At 40.7% G+C, this 17633-nt stretch overlaps 1 protein-coding gene across 1 annotated transcript in view; it reads right to left on the bottom strand.

Annotated features, from left to right (window-relative positions):
* HYDIN (HYDIN axonemal central pair apparatus protein) overlaps positions 1-17633 on the bottom strand; it is a 414007-nt gene that overhangs the window by 219181 nt on the left and 177193 nt on the right. The window contains 5 exon segments of the mRNA XM_074285934.1: positions 71-206; positions 6010-6110; positions 10135-10370; positions 13859-13926; positions 15372-15595. Of these exon segments, the coding sequence (XP_074142035.1) occupies positions 71-206; positions 6010-6110; positions 10135-10370; positions 13859-13926; positions 15372-15595 (765 nt within the window).

The raw sequence follows: 17633 nt of genomic DNA, 5'->3' as shown, positions 1-17633 counted from the left end.
GAAAGAGACGGAGGCAGACAGAGACAAAGGGAGAAGGAGACAAAGACAGGGAAGGGACAGAGTAACTCACTTGTAAGAGAACTCCATAGCATCCTGGGAGGTCGTCATCATTCACAAGTTGCACCTTTCGCTTGTAAGGATATTTCAGGAAGCAGTAGCCATAATTCAGCTCGGGATTAACCACACGGAGCTTGGGCACAACGCACCTACTCCAGAAAGAATATTAAATAAACCAAAAGAATGGAGAGCTTGTTTGTTCCCAGATTATGCAGAGAAACAAGCACGATGCATTTGTCATTGTCACTTGGGATCTCTTCCCTGATAACTGCATTAATCATTTTCAGGTTTTTCCTCCTCCCCTCCCCCACCTTTTAAGTCTATCCCCTTTGGGAAGGATGCCGGGAGAAATTGTCCTTCTACAAGACTGTACTCTGTCAGTGTCAGTAAAGCTCCAATTTCCTGTCATTTCCCCCTTTTCAGCCTTCTTGACTCCTGGCCTCCTCAGGGACAAACTTGCTTAGAATCACTAGCGGTTCTCTCCACCAATGGGACGCTTGCCTAAGGCCCCAGAGAGTGGGCCATCCTTGTGCCCCTGCACGGCTCAGGACGGGCTCGCCCAGCTACACCCCAGCTGGCAGAAAGCCCTCATGCTGTCTAAATGACCCATATTCCAATTCCTCTGCAGAGTCCAACAACTGGCACTCCCATCACTAGCAAGAAACCTAACTTCATAGTCTGAAAGATTTCCTTCTCCAGGAGGTAAAGCCTGTCCATCTCATGACATCATTCTGGTCTTTGATTCTCCAGATGGACTTTTTTTGGAATCAACTTTTTCAAAGTTTCAATCAAAGATCAACATTTTTTAAAATTCAACTTATTTTTGGCATTCTTGCTCTTTCTATGGCTGACTACATGTCATAAGTTATTGTTTGGATTTGGATGCAGGTTGCTTGGGGAGGGCAATTAGGGGGAGAGCAGGGAGATGGATGTTACTCTTGAATGTAGATTTTGGAATCACTGAGAATCAGAACAAGATGGGGTCTCAAAGATGATCTGGTCCAACGCTATATTTTTGCAGGGGAGGAAGTTGACACAAGGGAAAGGAAAGATGTTCTCCAAGATCACTTATTTGCTCATGTTAGTTGCAGAGCTGAGATCCACACCTGAGTCTCCGACTCTCAGGCCAGAGTGTCTTCCTTTAGGCCACACGGCCTCTCCATTTTACAATACAACATTGAGCTTAGGGATTTGGTTCATGGAGCTCAAATAAAAATAACACTGCATTCCTCAGCACCCAACAGACTAAAGTTACTCCAGTTTTAATCTAAAAAGTTAGACATGGATAAGGGACAAAATTTCATATTTAGCGCAATACTTTTTTCTGGAATTTATTTGCAAAAGTATTATGAAAGCAGCCTTCAAGGTAAATTAACTGTGCAAAAATCTGATCCTGAGGAAATTTGGAGTAATCCATTTGCCACTTGCAACCAAAGGGATAATAGCAAGTCCTCCAGGAATCTAGTAGGATCTCAGAACCAAGACTTTTTATCTTTAACACCTTACTGATTGTTGGACAGTCAGAAGCTAGTGAATGTGGAATCCTCCAAGATGACCCATGTAAAGGAGAGGGAATCAGAGCTACCTGAGGTGGATTTGGCCACTCTGAATGAAGATCATTCTGTTTTTCTCTCATTTCTTGCAACAACAACCACTATTGTCTTTTTTTTTTAGTGGGCGAGATCCTGAGCTGGTCCTTTTTTCTGCTGTGATAAACCAGTGAGGTTTTGTCTTTTTAACTTTCCTTCCATCCTTGTGCCAAACCTCCTGATACTGTGAAGTGCATGACATGGTCTTGTCACCCAGCTTCACAATTTCCAGGCCATCCTTAACTCTTCACTCGTGCTCATCCTACACGTCCAAACCACTGTTAAATGTTGGCCTTTTAACACCTGCAGTATCTGGCCTCCTTACTGTCCTCAGTCACACGCCTCGTTCAGGTCCTTGCATCTCAGTCAGTCACCCTGCCTCGGCAGTGTCCCCTCTCCAAGCCATTCTTCTCCCCATACACAATAATTGTCAAAATGACTGTTTTACAGAGTTGGTCTTTTTGTGTCACTATCTACTCAGTACAGTCCAGTGGCCCCTATGAACATAGACTAAGTTAAAATCTACTTTATTTGGTACTTAAAACCTTTCATACCTTTTCAGGTGCATTATACATGACTCTCTCCCATGTTCACCCATAGTTCACTTAAACTATCCTCTCCACTATTCTTCATACTTGGCCAGTTACCATCTCCATGGTAATTTGCATTATTGGGTCTCATGCATGGAGGGCCTTTCCTATTCTGCTCCATCTCTTAGAATCCCTAGTTTTCTCCAAGGTTCAATGCCTTTCCTGAGCCCCCGGCTGGTCACCCTATGCCTATTCTGTGTGTTTTTTACTTGTACAACCAGTGGTATGCTAGTAAGAGTTTAACAACTGACTCTGGAAAAATATATGAATGATATACTTTTAATCTATATTAATATTTTCTCCATTACTTTCTTAAGTTAAAAGAACTAAAAAACAAATTAAAAATTAAAAAAATTAAAAACCAATAAATCAAGCTGATTCCTAAAATGTAAATTCTTATGTTGAAAATTAAGACTTAGGGGCAGCTAGGTGGCTCAGTAGATAGAGCACCAGCCCTGAAGTCAGAAGGACCTAAATTCAAATCTTGCCTCAGACACTTAATACTTTCTAGCTTTGTGACCCTGAGCAAGTCACTTAACTCCAACTGCCACAGCAAAAAAAAAAATTTAAAAAAATTAAGACTTGGACCTTTGGAGCAGGATTGAGCTGGCTCTAGCATACCCCTTACACAGAGAGCCAAGCATCTCCCCTGTGGGTGATACTGTGCAACATGGCATGCACCAGCCCTGTTACATGTGCTGATACATGCATGCGTTTTCTTGTTCACCTGAACTGTGAGCTCCTCAAAGGCTGGCCCTTTTGTTGTGATATCCTAGGTACTTAGAAAAGGGCCTGATAAAGAATAAATGTTTATTAATCAACTAATAAGACAAGTCAGGACAGAGCAACTAGGAATTCTTCAAGTGAAGGAAAAGCTTATTCAAATTATTTTCAGGACTACACTTGATTTCATACAAGCCTTAGGCATGTGTAAGAACTTGCTGTTTTTCTCTCGTTGTGGTGTTACCTTTAAGTTACATTTATGGAGGGAATCAAAAGAGACCTGAAAATCTGGTGACCCAGAGATACAATAGCATTATCTCACCTTCATGGCAGGCTGAACTTTCCATCCACAGATTTCACAGGCCTTGAATATTAATTCAAGAGAGCCTCAGTATTTCATTTTAGTTCAGTTTAAAGTTTATAAAATGTTTATTACGTGCTTATTATGGCTAAGACTTTGAAACACTTTTGGGGATACAAAGACAAAAATAAAAGTCTCTGTTCTTAGGAAGCTTACTTTCTGTTGGGTGAATGTAGTAAGTGGAAAGAGAAGTGAATCACGTAAATGAGTAAATTGAGGAGCAGAATCCACTAGTCACATTGGGAGATCCCTTACGCCTTCATGGAGGAGGCGACCCCTGAGCTAAGCCTCCAAGAAACAGGAGGCAGAGATGAGAATGAGACAAGGAGACAGCACACGGAGAGGCAGAAAATGGAATTTGAGTTTGGGGAATAGTTGTCTGGCTTGGCTAAAATAGAGAATGCATGAAGGGGAGTAATGAAAGAGAGCCAGCCAGGTCAGCTTCTGCCACACTGAGTTTGGAATTTATTCCAGAGGCAACAGAGAAGCTGCTGGTTCTTCCTGAGCAGGAGCTTATGTGGACTGGCGGTAGAGGGGTAGAGACTGGTGGAGACTGTAGAATAAATGAGAAGGAATGAGGAGCTGGCTCATCCTGAGAGAGAAGGGAGGGGGTCAAGGCGAGAGACAAAATGGAGAGATGCATGGCCATTTATTGGCTATGGGGATGAGGGATGGATGCCGCCATGTTTAGTGATGCTCCTAAGGGACTCGCAGAATGCTGGGGGGCTTGGAGGAAGGGTGGTCCCAAGTTGGGGGTGGAATCAGTTCCACATTGGACATGTGGAAGTTGAGACCCTGACAAGACATCCAGGTGGAGCTGTCAAAAAGGCATGATCAGCTGAAAAAGAGATGTTCAATATAAGGGAGTTCATGCAATTGAGTTCATGCAATTTGGGACCTTTTAGGACCTCGGATCCCTTACTTAGAAATAAGACTTATATATAGTTTCAAAAGTTCCTTCAATTCTAAAAGCCCTAGGGTTCTACGATATTGCATCACCTCCTTTGTACTAGGCAGTGTGCAAGGTTTGTAGATACAAAAACAAAAAATAATGCAATCCCTGCCTTCAAGGAGCTTACATTCTATTAGGAGAGATGATGTATACACACATTAGTATATAAAAATATTTTTGAAAAAATATATCTATATGTATTTATAATGTAAGGGGCAGCTCGGCAGCTCAGTGGATAGAATGCTGGGCCTGTCATCAGGGAGACCGAGTTCTAATCTACCTCAGAATCTAGCTCTGTGTCAGTTAACCCTTATTTCCCTTAATCTACTGGAGGAGAAAATGGCAAACCACTCCAGCATCTTTGCCAAGAAAACCCCCTGGACAATATGCTCCACAGGGAGATGAAGAGTCAGATGTGACTGGACAATAATAGCATTTATAACATATGTGTGTATATGTACGTAAATCCAAGGTAATGTGCATTTGGGGAAGGCACTAGCAGCTGGGGAATCAGCATTTACATATATGTATGTATACATATATAATATATTGAAACGACAAATGTATTTCATATATAAATATAAATCCCTCTTTGGGCTTCTCTCCTCCATGTTAAAAAGTAAGCTTCTTAAAATGTGGGTCTTGATCTAATATGGCGTTGATAACAGAATGTGAGGGTCATGAAATTATAATCTATTATCAATAAATGTTTGGTTGGTATATTTATATACCTGGAATTGTGTAAAAATTTCTTGGGTGAAAAGGAATTGTGAGTAGAAAAAGTGTAAACCCTGTGTTAAGAGAAGCTCAGCTTCAGGGAGTCAGTGTGCAAATGAGCTGGGATGGGATGAAACCATTGACATATTCCCGCCATGGCGAAGGACCTGCCCACATCCTCAGGACATCCAGCAGTACAGAAGCTCAAACGAGCTACTCTTTTAACGTGCTACTAGAGATATGGGACAACATGACAAATGTCTGCAAGTATTTATAGACAATGAGATCCAAGAGGAAGTCTTTCCCTCCCTGGAAGCTCCCAGCAGAGACTAGGTGATCAGGGTTACTGAACAGGAGATTCGTTTTCAGGCCCTGGGTGAATTAGATGCCCTTAAGAGCCCTTCCAACCCTTCCAACTGTGAGTCTGGGAGTCTAGGAACACTTAGAATGCAATTTATTAGCCTTCTGGGTCTCAAGCGCCCTTGTGGCTGTCTGCTGAAGACGGTGGTCATCTTAGAATAAGGCTTTTGAATAATTGAAGGAAATGTTAAGTTTCAGTAAAGAAAAGTGAAAATAAAGATTTTTCCCCCCATTCAAGTTCATGGCCCAGGCACAGAAGCTGTGACCTAGAATGCCATTTTAATGACCTTTACACTGTAGAGAAGAAATGGGCCATTCTTACTGTTGGATAATATAATATTCTCAAATTTAAAAGATGACAACTGTTCATATTTTTTATGAAATCTATCATGGAGCATTTCTGAAAATTGGTAAAAGTAATGGGTGCTATTTGGTTAAATGCTTTAAAATGCATACATTACTTCTCTTAATTATGGCCCAAGTGCTTTCAAAGTATTTGTTTCTTCTAGAGATTTGTCATTATCAGAATAAGTTCAAAGGGATTTTTTTTCCAAAGGGACATGATTGTTGGGCTTGTTGGGAGCCTAATCTGCTACGGCTCCAGCCTTCCATGAGTGATCACTACTGAAATTGGAGGCCAAAGTATATGAATCCCAGTACCTTGCTGTGATGAGGAGTGCCAGCACTTCCTCCCCAATGCCCTCTACATCCACCACGAGAGCCAGCTGGTACTTCTGTACCGTGTTGGAGCATAAGGTGACCTGGTGAGAAAAAGGGAGAAACCCACCTTGAGCTTTTTGCAATAAGAAGGAGGTGATAAAATGGGAGGAGAATAGTATGAATCAGTCCAGCTCCTAAAAAATCTGATCCCCTTGTCCTACTCTGACTAGGGGGATCAAACCACGAAGTATTTATTAAATTCTTATACACCAATTCAATTTAACAAGCATCCATTAATCACTTAACATAAGTAAGCATAGTACTAGGTGTGGGAATACAAATAAAACTGTCCCTGGTCTCCAAGAGCTTACTATCTATTGAGCATGGGATACAATAGGTATACTGCTTGGTAAAAATAAATAAATATATAAATTCCCAGAAATTTAGAAGGTCCCTCAGCACTGCCTCTCTTACAGAGGAAGCCCTGAGCAGTGCAGAAGAGAGAAGGGATTCTGCCTGTAGGTCTGGTGAATTTGTTCTTGAATTTTTTTTTTTGAAAACTATATTCTAAAACAAATTGGTTTCCTTTGTAATTGTATTCATTTTCTCATTTTCATTTCAAAATAGTGTTCTGAGAAGTGATCCATAGGTATCACCAGACTGTCAAAGGGTCCATGACAACAACAACAAAGGGCTTAGAGCCCCTGAAATAAGGCCCCCGGGAAATGGCTCCTATTTAAAGAGAGATCCTAAAAGCTAAAGCTGAGAAATTTCCCAAGGGCCAATCTCAGGATTTTATCTAGCCAGTGATTTTGACACTGGGTCTTGGATATGTTGTCATGAAATCACTTTGTAATTATTTCAAAGCCTTTTCTGCTCCGTTGTTTTGAAATGGGTTGTTCAGGAAAAATAATGGCGTTTTTGTGAAATAGTTTTCAGCATGAGTTAAAAGAGCTTCCATAGCAGAGTCTAATAACAAACATTTCTGGTAGCAAAAAGGGCCACAAGTAAAGCCAGACAAGTGATCAGGTAAAGAACAATCTACAATCAAAAGTAAATAGTCATGGTTTTCTTGAAATCTTGCTCTAAAAGTTTATCACCATTCAAAAATAGGCTCAAAGCTTGTAAGAGCATCCAATCCAGCCTGCCCATTTTATAGATGAGGAGCCAGAGCCCCAAAGTGATTAGCTGATTTGCTCAAAGATATAACATCACAGACTGTCAGGGCTGGAGTCATGCAGTCCAACCTAAAACAAGCATCCTTTCTACAGGGTCCTCAACAAAGGGTCATCAGTATTCACTCGAAGACCTCTGGTGAGCAGTTTCCATTAAGTTCATGGCCCAGGCACAGAAGCTCTGACCTAGAATGCCATCTTATTTAATGACTTTTACATTGTAGAGAAGAAATGGGCCATTCTTACTGTTGGGTAATTCCGTAGGTTCCCAGCCCCCTCTTGAGTAGTCGTATTGCTAGGAGTCTTTCCTCACATTGGATTCTCTCATCCCCACCCTACTTCTGCAACTCCGGCCATCTCTCCTAACTCTGCTAGTTCTGCACCTCAGTAGGACTAATCTACTCCTCCCACATGACAGTCCTTAAAATCCTTGAAAAGAGCCATCAACATTTCACCGCCTCTCCCTCACCTGCTGACCTTGTGGTCAAATAGTAGCATGCTCCATTGCAGGAGAGCGGCAGGAGGAGGATAAATGTCAGCTGTGAGTGCTTTTAATATTAAAATGCAATTCCTGATTTGATCTAGGTCAGACAGATAGTGATCTAGACCCAGGTTGTCTATGTCCCAGAATCAATAGTCTTCCCCATAAATCACAATTTCCTCTGGACAATTTTTTCCATTGAAATTGATGTCCTGTGTCGATGATACCATGCTGTCCACCTGAACCACCAACATTCACAACCTAAGTTAATATGTTTTTATACCACAGGAAACCAGATCTCTCTCGGCCCCCATTTCAAACTATAAATGCATATGTTAGTGAAACGGGTTGATCAATACTAACTATGCTTCCCAGGTCATTTAGGACCTAAGCTTAGGGATAGTGATGGCTAGGTCTGTTCTTCTCTGGGTTAAAACTCCCAGTTCATTCAGCTAATCATCGTGTCATTGTTAATTCTGCCCCTTCATGCTCTATACTCAAGGTTCCCTTTCTCTCTGTTAAACTAAACACTTTCAACAGGTCATTCCAACTCTAATAGGGTGTGGCCTTCACCACGATGGCTGCCCTTCTCTGCCATGCTCAGCATCTCAGACTCCTTCCTAAGGTGTATTGCCCAGAAGTAAATACTTTAGATGTGCTCTGAGCAGGGCAGAACAGTGGAAATATCGTCTCCCTTTTCTGGAAACTTTGGTCCTCTTAATGCTATTTAAGATTGCATTAGCTTATAACCAACCAAAATCCTCATATCTTTTTTACAGAAATTGTTGTCAAATTATATCTTTCCTACCTTGTATTATAAAACTTTTTTTAATCCAAGTGTAGGATTTTATATTTATCTCTATTAAATTTTATCTTATGAGACCCAATCCAACTTCCTGCTAAGTCATGAGCTTTCTGGACATTGATTGTCACCCAACATGTTAGCTACGTCTCCCAGATTTGTTTATTCAATCTCAAAATCCCTTTATGTAAATGAGCGATGAAGATGTTGAAAAGTAAATAGACAAGCTCCCCTCCATGATGGCATTAATGGCACATTAATAACGATTTTTTCATTCAACCAGTTCTGAATTTGCCTAACTACTACTAACTAACTACCACCAACTAAACCACCTCTCTTCGTCATATCCCCAACACTAACATGAAAAACTTTGCCGAGCTAACTCTTGGTGGTAATGATGACTCCTGCTTCTTCCAGCTGCTCACCAACCTCCCCTTTAATGCTGTTAATGGCATTTTGTAGCCAGTTAGTAACAGGTTAAGACTGGAATCTAGGAGTTCTGACTCCTTCCTGATTCATCCTGATTCTTCTCTACTGCACCCTACATTTCTGAGGTTGCTAGACATTTTTTTTAGTTAAAATTATATTTTAATTTTAAAAGCACCCACAATGGACATTTATCCTTCTCCCTCAGGTGAGCATGTCTGCACATGCTACTTACTACTGTTTGACTATGAGGCTTAAATCAAGGTACTACCACTCAGTCAGGAGCCAGTTACCCTAAAAATGCAAGAAAAATGTCTTAATAATCACTGATGTTACAAACACAGATATAGAGCGATGACGACGCCATCACTTTATCCCCTAAGCTTAGGGCCATGGTTGGATAATTAAATAACCTGGGAAGAGTTGTTAGTATTGATCCATCGCTTTCATTATCATATGGATTTATGTTTTGAATTGGGAGCAGGGGGAATGACATGGTCTCCTATGGTATAAAAATATATCAATTTAGATTGAGAGTTTTCGATGGTTGGTTGTAGGGCAGCACAATGTCACAGATTATACACACACACACACACACACACACACACACACACACATACAGAACATCAAATTCAATGGAAAAATTTGTCAGATCACTGTTTGACCTATGACAGGTTAAGAAAACTTTCTTGGGCCTCAGTTTTTTCATCTTTAAAATAGGACTGTTGGACTAAGCTCATCTAAAGCGCCTAGATTTGTGACCCAATTCTATCAGAGTCAGTATATTTGATTGAAAACCCACTGTCACAGTATAAATAGCACTATTTTTAAAAAAGTGGATAATCTGTTTACTTCTAATCCATTTTCTTCCTAGGGCCTGTGGGGACATAGCCCAGTTTTCAAAGGGAATACCAGAGGAAGAAAAGTTGATGTCTGGAATCAATGTCCATTCACCCTTGGCAAGATACTATGAGTCGTGGGATGGCCTGAAGCTGACAATCTTAAGAAATCAACTCTTCCCAAGGTTTTGCAAGGTGGTGAAAAATTATCCTTGCATGTTTTGAAAATAGAAAGCTTCAATTAAAAAAATAAAACTAAATGCAAAATTAGAAAAAACAAAAGAGAAAAACAAAACAATATTATCGAGGATTCAAAATATGTAACAATAAATTTCCATTTCAAGAAAAAAAAGAAAGAAATCAACTGTTCCTCCCTATCACAGGGAAGATTCTGCACTGTACCCGAACAGCAATAAATCCCTGGGAGCGGATGGTGCCCGAAACGGGCTCGATGGTGAATTCTCGTGGTTTTATTGCCGGTGAACTCTCATTCTTCCATGATGTTTTTTTGATGTCTAAAGTCTGCTCCAAACTGGTCACACTTGGTTCTCCGACGCCATCACCAGGGACACGGAGTTTAAAGGTCATGGGAATCAAGGATGTGTTATTGAGGGAACAGGTCAAAGTACGAGGAAACCCTGGAGAGTAAAGTAAGAGACGAAGAAACGCTCACTGGATGCACAGAATTCACAATGAGTGCACATGATGCAGGGAAATGGGAGACAGTGTGCAAAGCCAGCCTCTGGTATCTCTTTACCCTACTGGCGCTCCGGGGCCTCAGCCTGCTCAGCTGTAAAAGCAGGGGCAGCTTCTGAGCCCTCTCCGGCTCCAGTTTTAAGATCCCCAAACCCCTCTGCTTTAATCTTCAAAAGAAAACTGCAGAGGACCACTGCTTAGGAACTCTAGCACGGTCTGACTTGTTTGTCCATGTTCCCCTAGGCCTTAGCTATTGGACACTTAGTGGGCTCTCCCTGCCAAAGCAGCATGTCCCTTCTAGGACAGGGTCGGGAAAATTCCCTCTGACTTGTTTTTGATGGGTGGAAAGCCATTGTTGTACTCTGTGTGTGTGTGTGTGTGTGTGTGTACATATATAATATATATATATATATATATATATATATATATATATATATATATATATATATATATATATATTACATATGCAAATAAAGCATCTTGTAAACCTTTCAATGTACCCGATTATTGCAAGTTATTCCTAAGATCCAAGGGGCAAAAAGGGCCTAATATGTATAGATCAAGACACAAAGGCCAGATTGCTTTACAAAGCAAATTGTGACCACTTTTCTAGAGCCCCGAGGATTCTCCACAGACTTGTGATATGGAAAACACTTTCTATTTTGTTAAACAGGGTTGAGCTCAATTCTTAACTAAACACAAATCAGTCTGGGGAAAAGGCTCCTAACCCCAGTCAGAGGTTCCCTCTGCACCGAGCACACTCAGAAGGCCAGATGCTCCCCCTTTCAGGGAGTGCTAGAAAGCCTAGGTTAGAAATCAATGTCTGCTAAGTGTGAGAAATCCATCTCCACTAAGTCGAGTCGCTCGCTAGTCATGCGAGCCAGCACAGTGTGATAACAGGGCCCACCAGTGAAAGGTGAAAAATGGACAGCTCCTACTTCAGAGGCAGCCTGGTGGGTCAGAGGGCATGGGGGGAGAGCTAGAAGGTTGGGCATAAACGTCAATCCTGCCACTTTGGGCGAGGGGCAACGTGCTTGTAAGGTGTGGATAATAACACATCCACCATGTCCTGCACTGGGTTGTCAGGATAGCCTTACACTGTTGTTTCTAGACTAACTTTCTCTGTGTTCTGGCCTTTTTTCTGTGTCACTATGATAAAACCCAGTCTGTAAAATTTTACAGGTGCCCCACAATTGTTACTGAATTACAGCTAGAGGAAGTTTATAGAAACACCACATTCCAGATATCAATCAGTGGGACATCTGCTTCCAATAAGAAAGTGATGGCTAGTTACCCAAAAAAATCATAGCAAATCTAATTTGTTTTCCTGGCTGCATATTCTGATTACTCATAATGGACATATATTCCCCCTTTTATGTCAAAAAAGCACTTAGAATTATTTATTTTTTTTTAAAAAAACTCTTTTTTTGGGGGGGAGACAAAATCTGGATTTTAGCAAAAAGCATAGTGCAATCAGATTGCCATCTAAGCTGAATAAGATCTCTCTGTTCATTGCCCCGCTTTGTTTCTCCCCCAGAGACCTATGGTTTTGGTGCTATTTCGACATGTTCAGAAATGGTGCCATGCCTGGAGATCCATGTATAGACAAACTGCTGTTCCCTTTTCTACTCAATGCCTATTTTTGATCAGAGAAAATTATCCCACCCATTTTATAGACAAGAAAATGGAGGCCAACAAGAATTGTAATTTTACGTAGGTTAAAAATGGATATGGGAATCCAGAATTATATAGACCTGGGCCATTTCTCAATCTCTGGCTTTGTACCAATTATTGATCTAGCAACAGGATTCCTCAAGAAGGGACATGAAAGGAATGAGCACGAGACTGGCAGTTACAAGATGTTGGTTCAAATTCTGGCTCTGTTAACCATTATGAATCCTTGTGCAAGTCACTTCCCCCCCCCTCCCACCTTCCCCCTTTTTAACCTTTAAAATTAGAGGACTTGGACTTGGCTAGATGATCTCTAGAATTCCTTTTACTTTTGTTTTTAAAGACTTAGATCCCTACGAAAATCCCTGGTGACCAACAGGTCAATATGAAGCCTGAATGGGGATTGTGTAGACAGAAGCCCTCCCCCTGGAGCCCAGTACGACTCCTGGCTCCTTTTGGTGGGGGAGTCCCCCTTGCTGAAGAGACTTCTGTGGTTTCCTGCTCACATCTCTTCAGGCCAAGTAAGAGCTGAGCCACAAGCCACAGGGCTAAGAGAGAGTTAAAAAAGCAAGAACCAAAGTATTTCTCCCTTGAAAGTCTTCAGAATAGAATGGGAAAGTTCTTGCTGCTGAGTGGCCAAGCCTTTTTCACCTGAGCTCCCTGGCTGAGGTCAGGAAGGTCCACAGGGCCCAAAAAGAAGCTTCAGTTGCATAGATTCATTGACAAGGGAACAGCCCATCCCCTGAAGGGGTCAGAGGTGAGCTTGGAGCTAGAGAAATTGCCTGTCCAGGACATCAAGGGGACTCCCCAGATTCCTCATTATAAGTCAATTAAATAGTAATTAAGGCTTTAAACCAGAGGTTCTTAACCTGAGATCCCGAGTGGGTTGGAGATAAATTTCAGGGGATCCATAAACTTGGAGGGGAAAAAATAATGCACCTTTATTTCAATATAACTGGTTTCCTTTGTAAAACAATGTGTGTTATTTTATGCATTTAAACACATGATTCTGAGAAGAGATCTCTAGGCTTCACTGGACTGCCAAAAGGATCCACAACACAAACGAGGTTAAGAAATCTGCTTTAAAGAAACAAAGCTATAACCATAAATTTGAGAAAATATCAAATTCTAGCAAAATGTTCACCTTTGGAAAAAAATTTAAATTATATAAGAAGTGTTTTTGAATTTTCTATCCTTTCTCTCTAGTGAGAACAATATAGGGTTTCAAAACAAAAGGAAGGAAAGGATAGAAAGGCTTTGGAAAAAGGAATGGGTTTTCTTGAGAATCTTGGGGCAGATAATTTTCTGCAGAGAATGATGATGCACCTCCAATCAATTCACCATTGATTTCACGTTTAAGCTTCAGATCATCTCTGAAAAGCCTTTTGTGGATTGAGCCTGGCTAGTCAAAAAAATCTGCATTTAAATGGATCCATTCTGAATGTGTGGACAGCTGGAGTAAAGTATGTTAGCCAGACTGATTTTCATAGGGGAAGAGAAGAGAATTGAGAGAAGAAAAGTCTCGTGGCTCATAGCAACTAAGAAACTTGGAAGTGAACCTGAGACTTCCTGATCTGAGGAAGTACCATTTACATACACTACAGAAGAGCAATGGGACAAATAGTTCTTTAACTCTCCAATAATTGTCCAGGCCAGCTTTTTTTTGTGTGCCACAGAAATCACAACACAAATATGGAAACCTCAGAAGGTGGAAGGTCATTCTCTGGAATCTTCGATTAAGAACCCAGGAAAAACTTACCAAAAGAGACATCCCCAAAATCTAAAGATGGAACATTAAAATGGAAAGTCGGCCCAATGACACAGCCTCTGTACGGGGGGAACAGAAAGGGAAAGAATTAACAAAACCTTGAGTAATCTGAAGGTCCCTGGTGATTGCTACCATTAATGGGGCCCGTGGGGAAGGATTGGGTGTAATAATCACAGGTTGGCCCACGAGAGGACTCGACCTTACATGTCACTTTGGGGGAACCATGGATGCCATAGGTCATTTCTGCACCCACTCATTTAGTCAAGTGCTATGAAAAAAAAAAAAAAGAAAAGAAAAAGAAACCAACCACCTCAGCAGAATTACAGCAAAATGGAGCTACTTTGAGTGAGAAAGCACAAGAAATATAATATGCAAAATGTGAATTCACATTAAAAACAAATGTGTGTGGCTGTCCATTGTAAACAATATTCTAAATAAGGAAACAGAAAACCAAAAAAAGTCTGGTGTAAGCTCCCACATAAAGGCCTTATTTTATGATTATGGCTGCCTGGATATAGGAAGGCTTTGTTGCTGATGCTTGGACACAATTACCATCATTAAACATTTGCTTCTTTGTAATAAACTCCTGGTTTTTTTCTACAGTTGATTTAACCACCAGTATGCCGGTTCATCAGAGGACCACTTTCTAGCCATCTCCAAACCATCTATGAGGTTCTCTCTCTCCCTTCTCCCTTTATTTATTCGTCCTTGGCTGGGAGAAGGGGAAACACAACTTTCTGAACCTTAGTTTCCTCATCCTGCAACAACCTATAAGCAGAACAATAATCCCTGCCCTACCTAATCACAGAGTTATTGTGAAGATCCAATAATAGAGGTGAAACTCATTTTAAAACCAAATGACATCATGAAAAGTGTTATTAGTATCATTAGTATCGAGGGAAGAAGATAATAGGATTTAAAACGGAAGGAGAATTTAAAGATTGCCTAATCCAAGCTCCTCACATTTTTTTTAGAGAGTAGAAAACCCAAGGTCCAGAGGAAAAAGATCACTCAGGTAATAAGCAGCAGAACTGTGATCCACCACTTTTTAGAAAAGTACCTTAAAATCCAATAAATGTCTGCTAGATAAATGAATGAATGAATGCTGAGAGTCCCAGATTTTTTTTCCTAACTAAAGCAGCAATGTGCCCTGTGACTAATGAGATCGAGTGTTCGTATAAAAGCAAAGGCTGGTAGGATAATACAGTCTCCTTCCTTGCTCAGGGAGTCAGAACATAAACAGAGAAAGGGCAGTTGGTATAGAAAGCATCATTCTTCTAAATATTAGCAAACAAGGTCATTGAACTTGACTTAGCAGCTCAGTCACACGCTGCTCTTCCCAAGGATAGCATCTGTAGCAAAGTCCAGTATTGGTTCCAGCTAACTGTGAGGAAAATATTAGCACAAAGGAAAAAAAGACTTTTTTTGTGTATTCCTATGGGGAGCAATGTTCCAGAAAACCAAAATTTTACCTATGTTTGAAGTCCTGATTCAAGCTCCTTACCTGATGGTCAGTTTCACAGGTTCGGGGGAGCCATTGATACTGAATAGGAACTCTTCCTGGAAGCACCCCAGGATGTTCGAACTGAAGGAAATCTGTATGGTTTGTAGGCCAGAAGGCTCCACGATACCTTCCTTGGGGTTAAAGATGAAACAGGATCCCAAAGGTGTTGTCGGAGGTTCCAAATTAAAGAGAGCATCAATGCTGCCTTTGTTGGATAGAATGGCCTACAGGAAGTGGGAGTGGGGGAGAAAAGGCAAGAATGAAAAGCTCTACAATGGATGCTTCTTTTCAAAGGTATGAACTGCACTGTTTCCACAGAATCACTGGGTTGAGATGATTAAAGCAGAAAAAGTAACAGGAATTCTAAGCAAAGAAAGGAAGCAGGGGGAAAATGATACACTAATGCAGTGGTTCTGAAATGTTTTTTCTGGGTCATGGTCCCCTTTCACAGTCTGCTTAAACCTATGGACCTCCCCATTTAGAACAACATTTTAAATGCATGATAACTAAATATATTGAAATGCAGGTATCAAAAAGTTTGCTTTTTAAAAAAAATTAGTATTGACTCCTTGATGTGTGGAACATAATTAGTCAATTATAGAATAGGAAATCAGACAAATCATCTTTTATTTACTTTATTTAAATTAAAATCTGCTGTTCCCATGTTTTATCTAAGGGCTCCATAAGCATTTATGATAATCACACATGGATAGATGCTTTCTCTGAGAAGCTTTAAATGTTTTCTGACACTTTTGAAATAGGTGAGGTAGCTAAGTATGCAGCCCTCATCTTACAGAGGAGTTAAGTCGCTGAAACCAGGAGAAAAAGCAAAGTTCAAAGAGCCCAAACTCATCACAGAAACGGTCTCACAGTGTAAGGCTTAGCTGGATCTCATATTTATTTAGAAGTAAATTGAACTGAATATGAAGACTCAGAATGACAAGGATTCTTTATCTTATACTTCCGGCTTCACCCTCTTCAATGCTCTTTACCAACAATCTTGATGCAAACTAGAGTGTTCATAGAATTTTAGAAGGGGGAGGAACTTAGAGAACATCAGCCCAGCCTCCAAAGTGATCTCTCCCAGTTCTTCGCTCAAACATACCAGTCAACCTCCTGTCTAAATCATTTTCATTTCTTATGTTCACCCTGTTCTCCTCCTCTGTTCCTTCTCTTCCTCTACCCCAAAGCTTGCCTGTTCTTTAAGCCCTGGATGGAGATTATTCTCTCATCAAGATTTCTCCCTCACTGGCCTCTAGTAATACTTGGGATCTCAGTTGCCCTTAGTAATCGGTGCCTTTTTGATGTTTATGTTCTGTTTGTTCATCTGAAATTCAAGTTCTCTGGAGATAGGAGCCATCTCCAACATGCTTTTTATTCTCACTGGTTAAACCTTGTTTCACATATAGATGCTCAGTAGGGGAAGGGGATGGGCCTGGACCTGTGACTGCACTGGTAGAGAACTTTCAATGAGAAGCATTTATTCAGCTCTCATTTTGTGCCAGGCATCAGGCTAAGCACTGGAAAGATAAAGGAGGTCAGAATACATTCCTATCTTCAAGCGGCTTCCATTCTAGTGGTAAGGAGACTCCATCTACCAGGTCAGATCTGCTTCTTCTCAGAGAAGTGCCTGGGGGACACCAAGAGATTATATGGCTTGTCCAGGGTCATCCACACATTATGTCTCAGAGGGGAATCTTAAATCTGAGTTTTCCTGGCTTCAAAACCTGTTTTTTTCTCATTAGAAATAGGTGAAATTCACTTATATCATTGAATGTCCATCTCTTCCCTGAAAGATAATGCTCATTTTAGCTGGATAGCTTATTCTTGACTGTAATCCCAGTTCCTTTGCTTTTTGGAGTATCAGATTTTAGGCCCTTTGCTCCTATAAGGTGGAAGCTGCTAGGTCCTGGGTAATCTAATTGTGGCTCCTCGAGATTTAAATGGTTTCTTTCTGGCTGCTTGCAATATCTTTTATTTGGTACGATAGTTCTGAAATTTAGCCATGATATTCCTTGGGGATTTAATTTGGGGGTCTCTTTCAGGTGGTGATCAGTGGATTCTTTTGATGGCTATTTTACCTTCTGATTCTAAAATATCAGGGCAGTTTTCTTTTATGATCTCCTCTAAGATAATCCCTAGTTTCTGATTTTCATCATGGCTTTCAGAAAGCCCAATAATCCTTAGATTGTTTCTCCTAGATCTATTTTCCAGATCAGTTGTTTTTCCTAGGAGATATATTTTCTTCTATTTTTTTGTTTG

Source organism: Sminthopsis crassicaudata, chromosome 2 (genome assembly GCF_048593235.1).
Source record: "Sminthopsis crassicaudata isolate SCR6 chromosome 2, ASM4859323v1, whole genome shotgun sequence".
Lineage (NCBI taxonomy): Eukaryota > Metazoa > Chordata > Mammalia > Dasyuromorphia > Dasyuridae > Sminthopsis > Sminthopsis crassicaudata.
The sequence above is the reverse complement of the archived record's forward strand: the minus strand, read 5'-3'. Positions and strand labels throughout refer to the sequence as shown.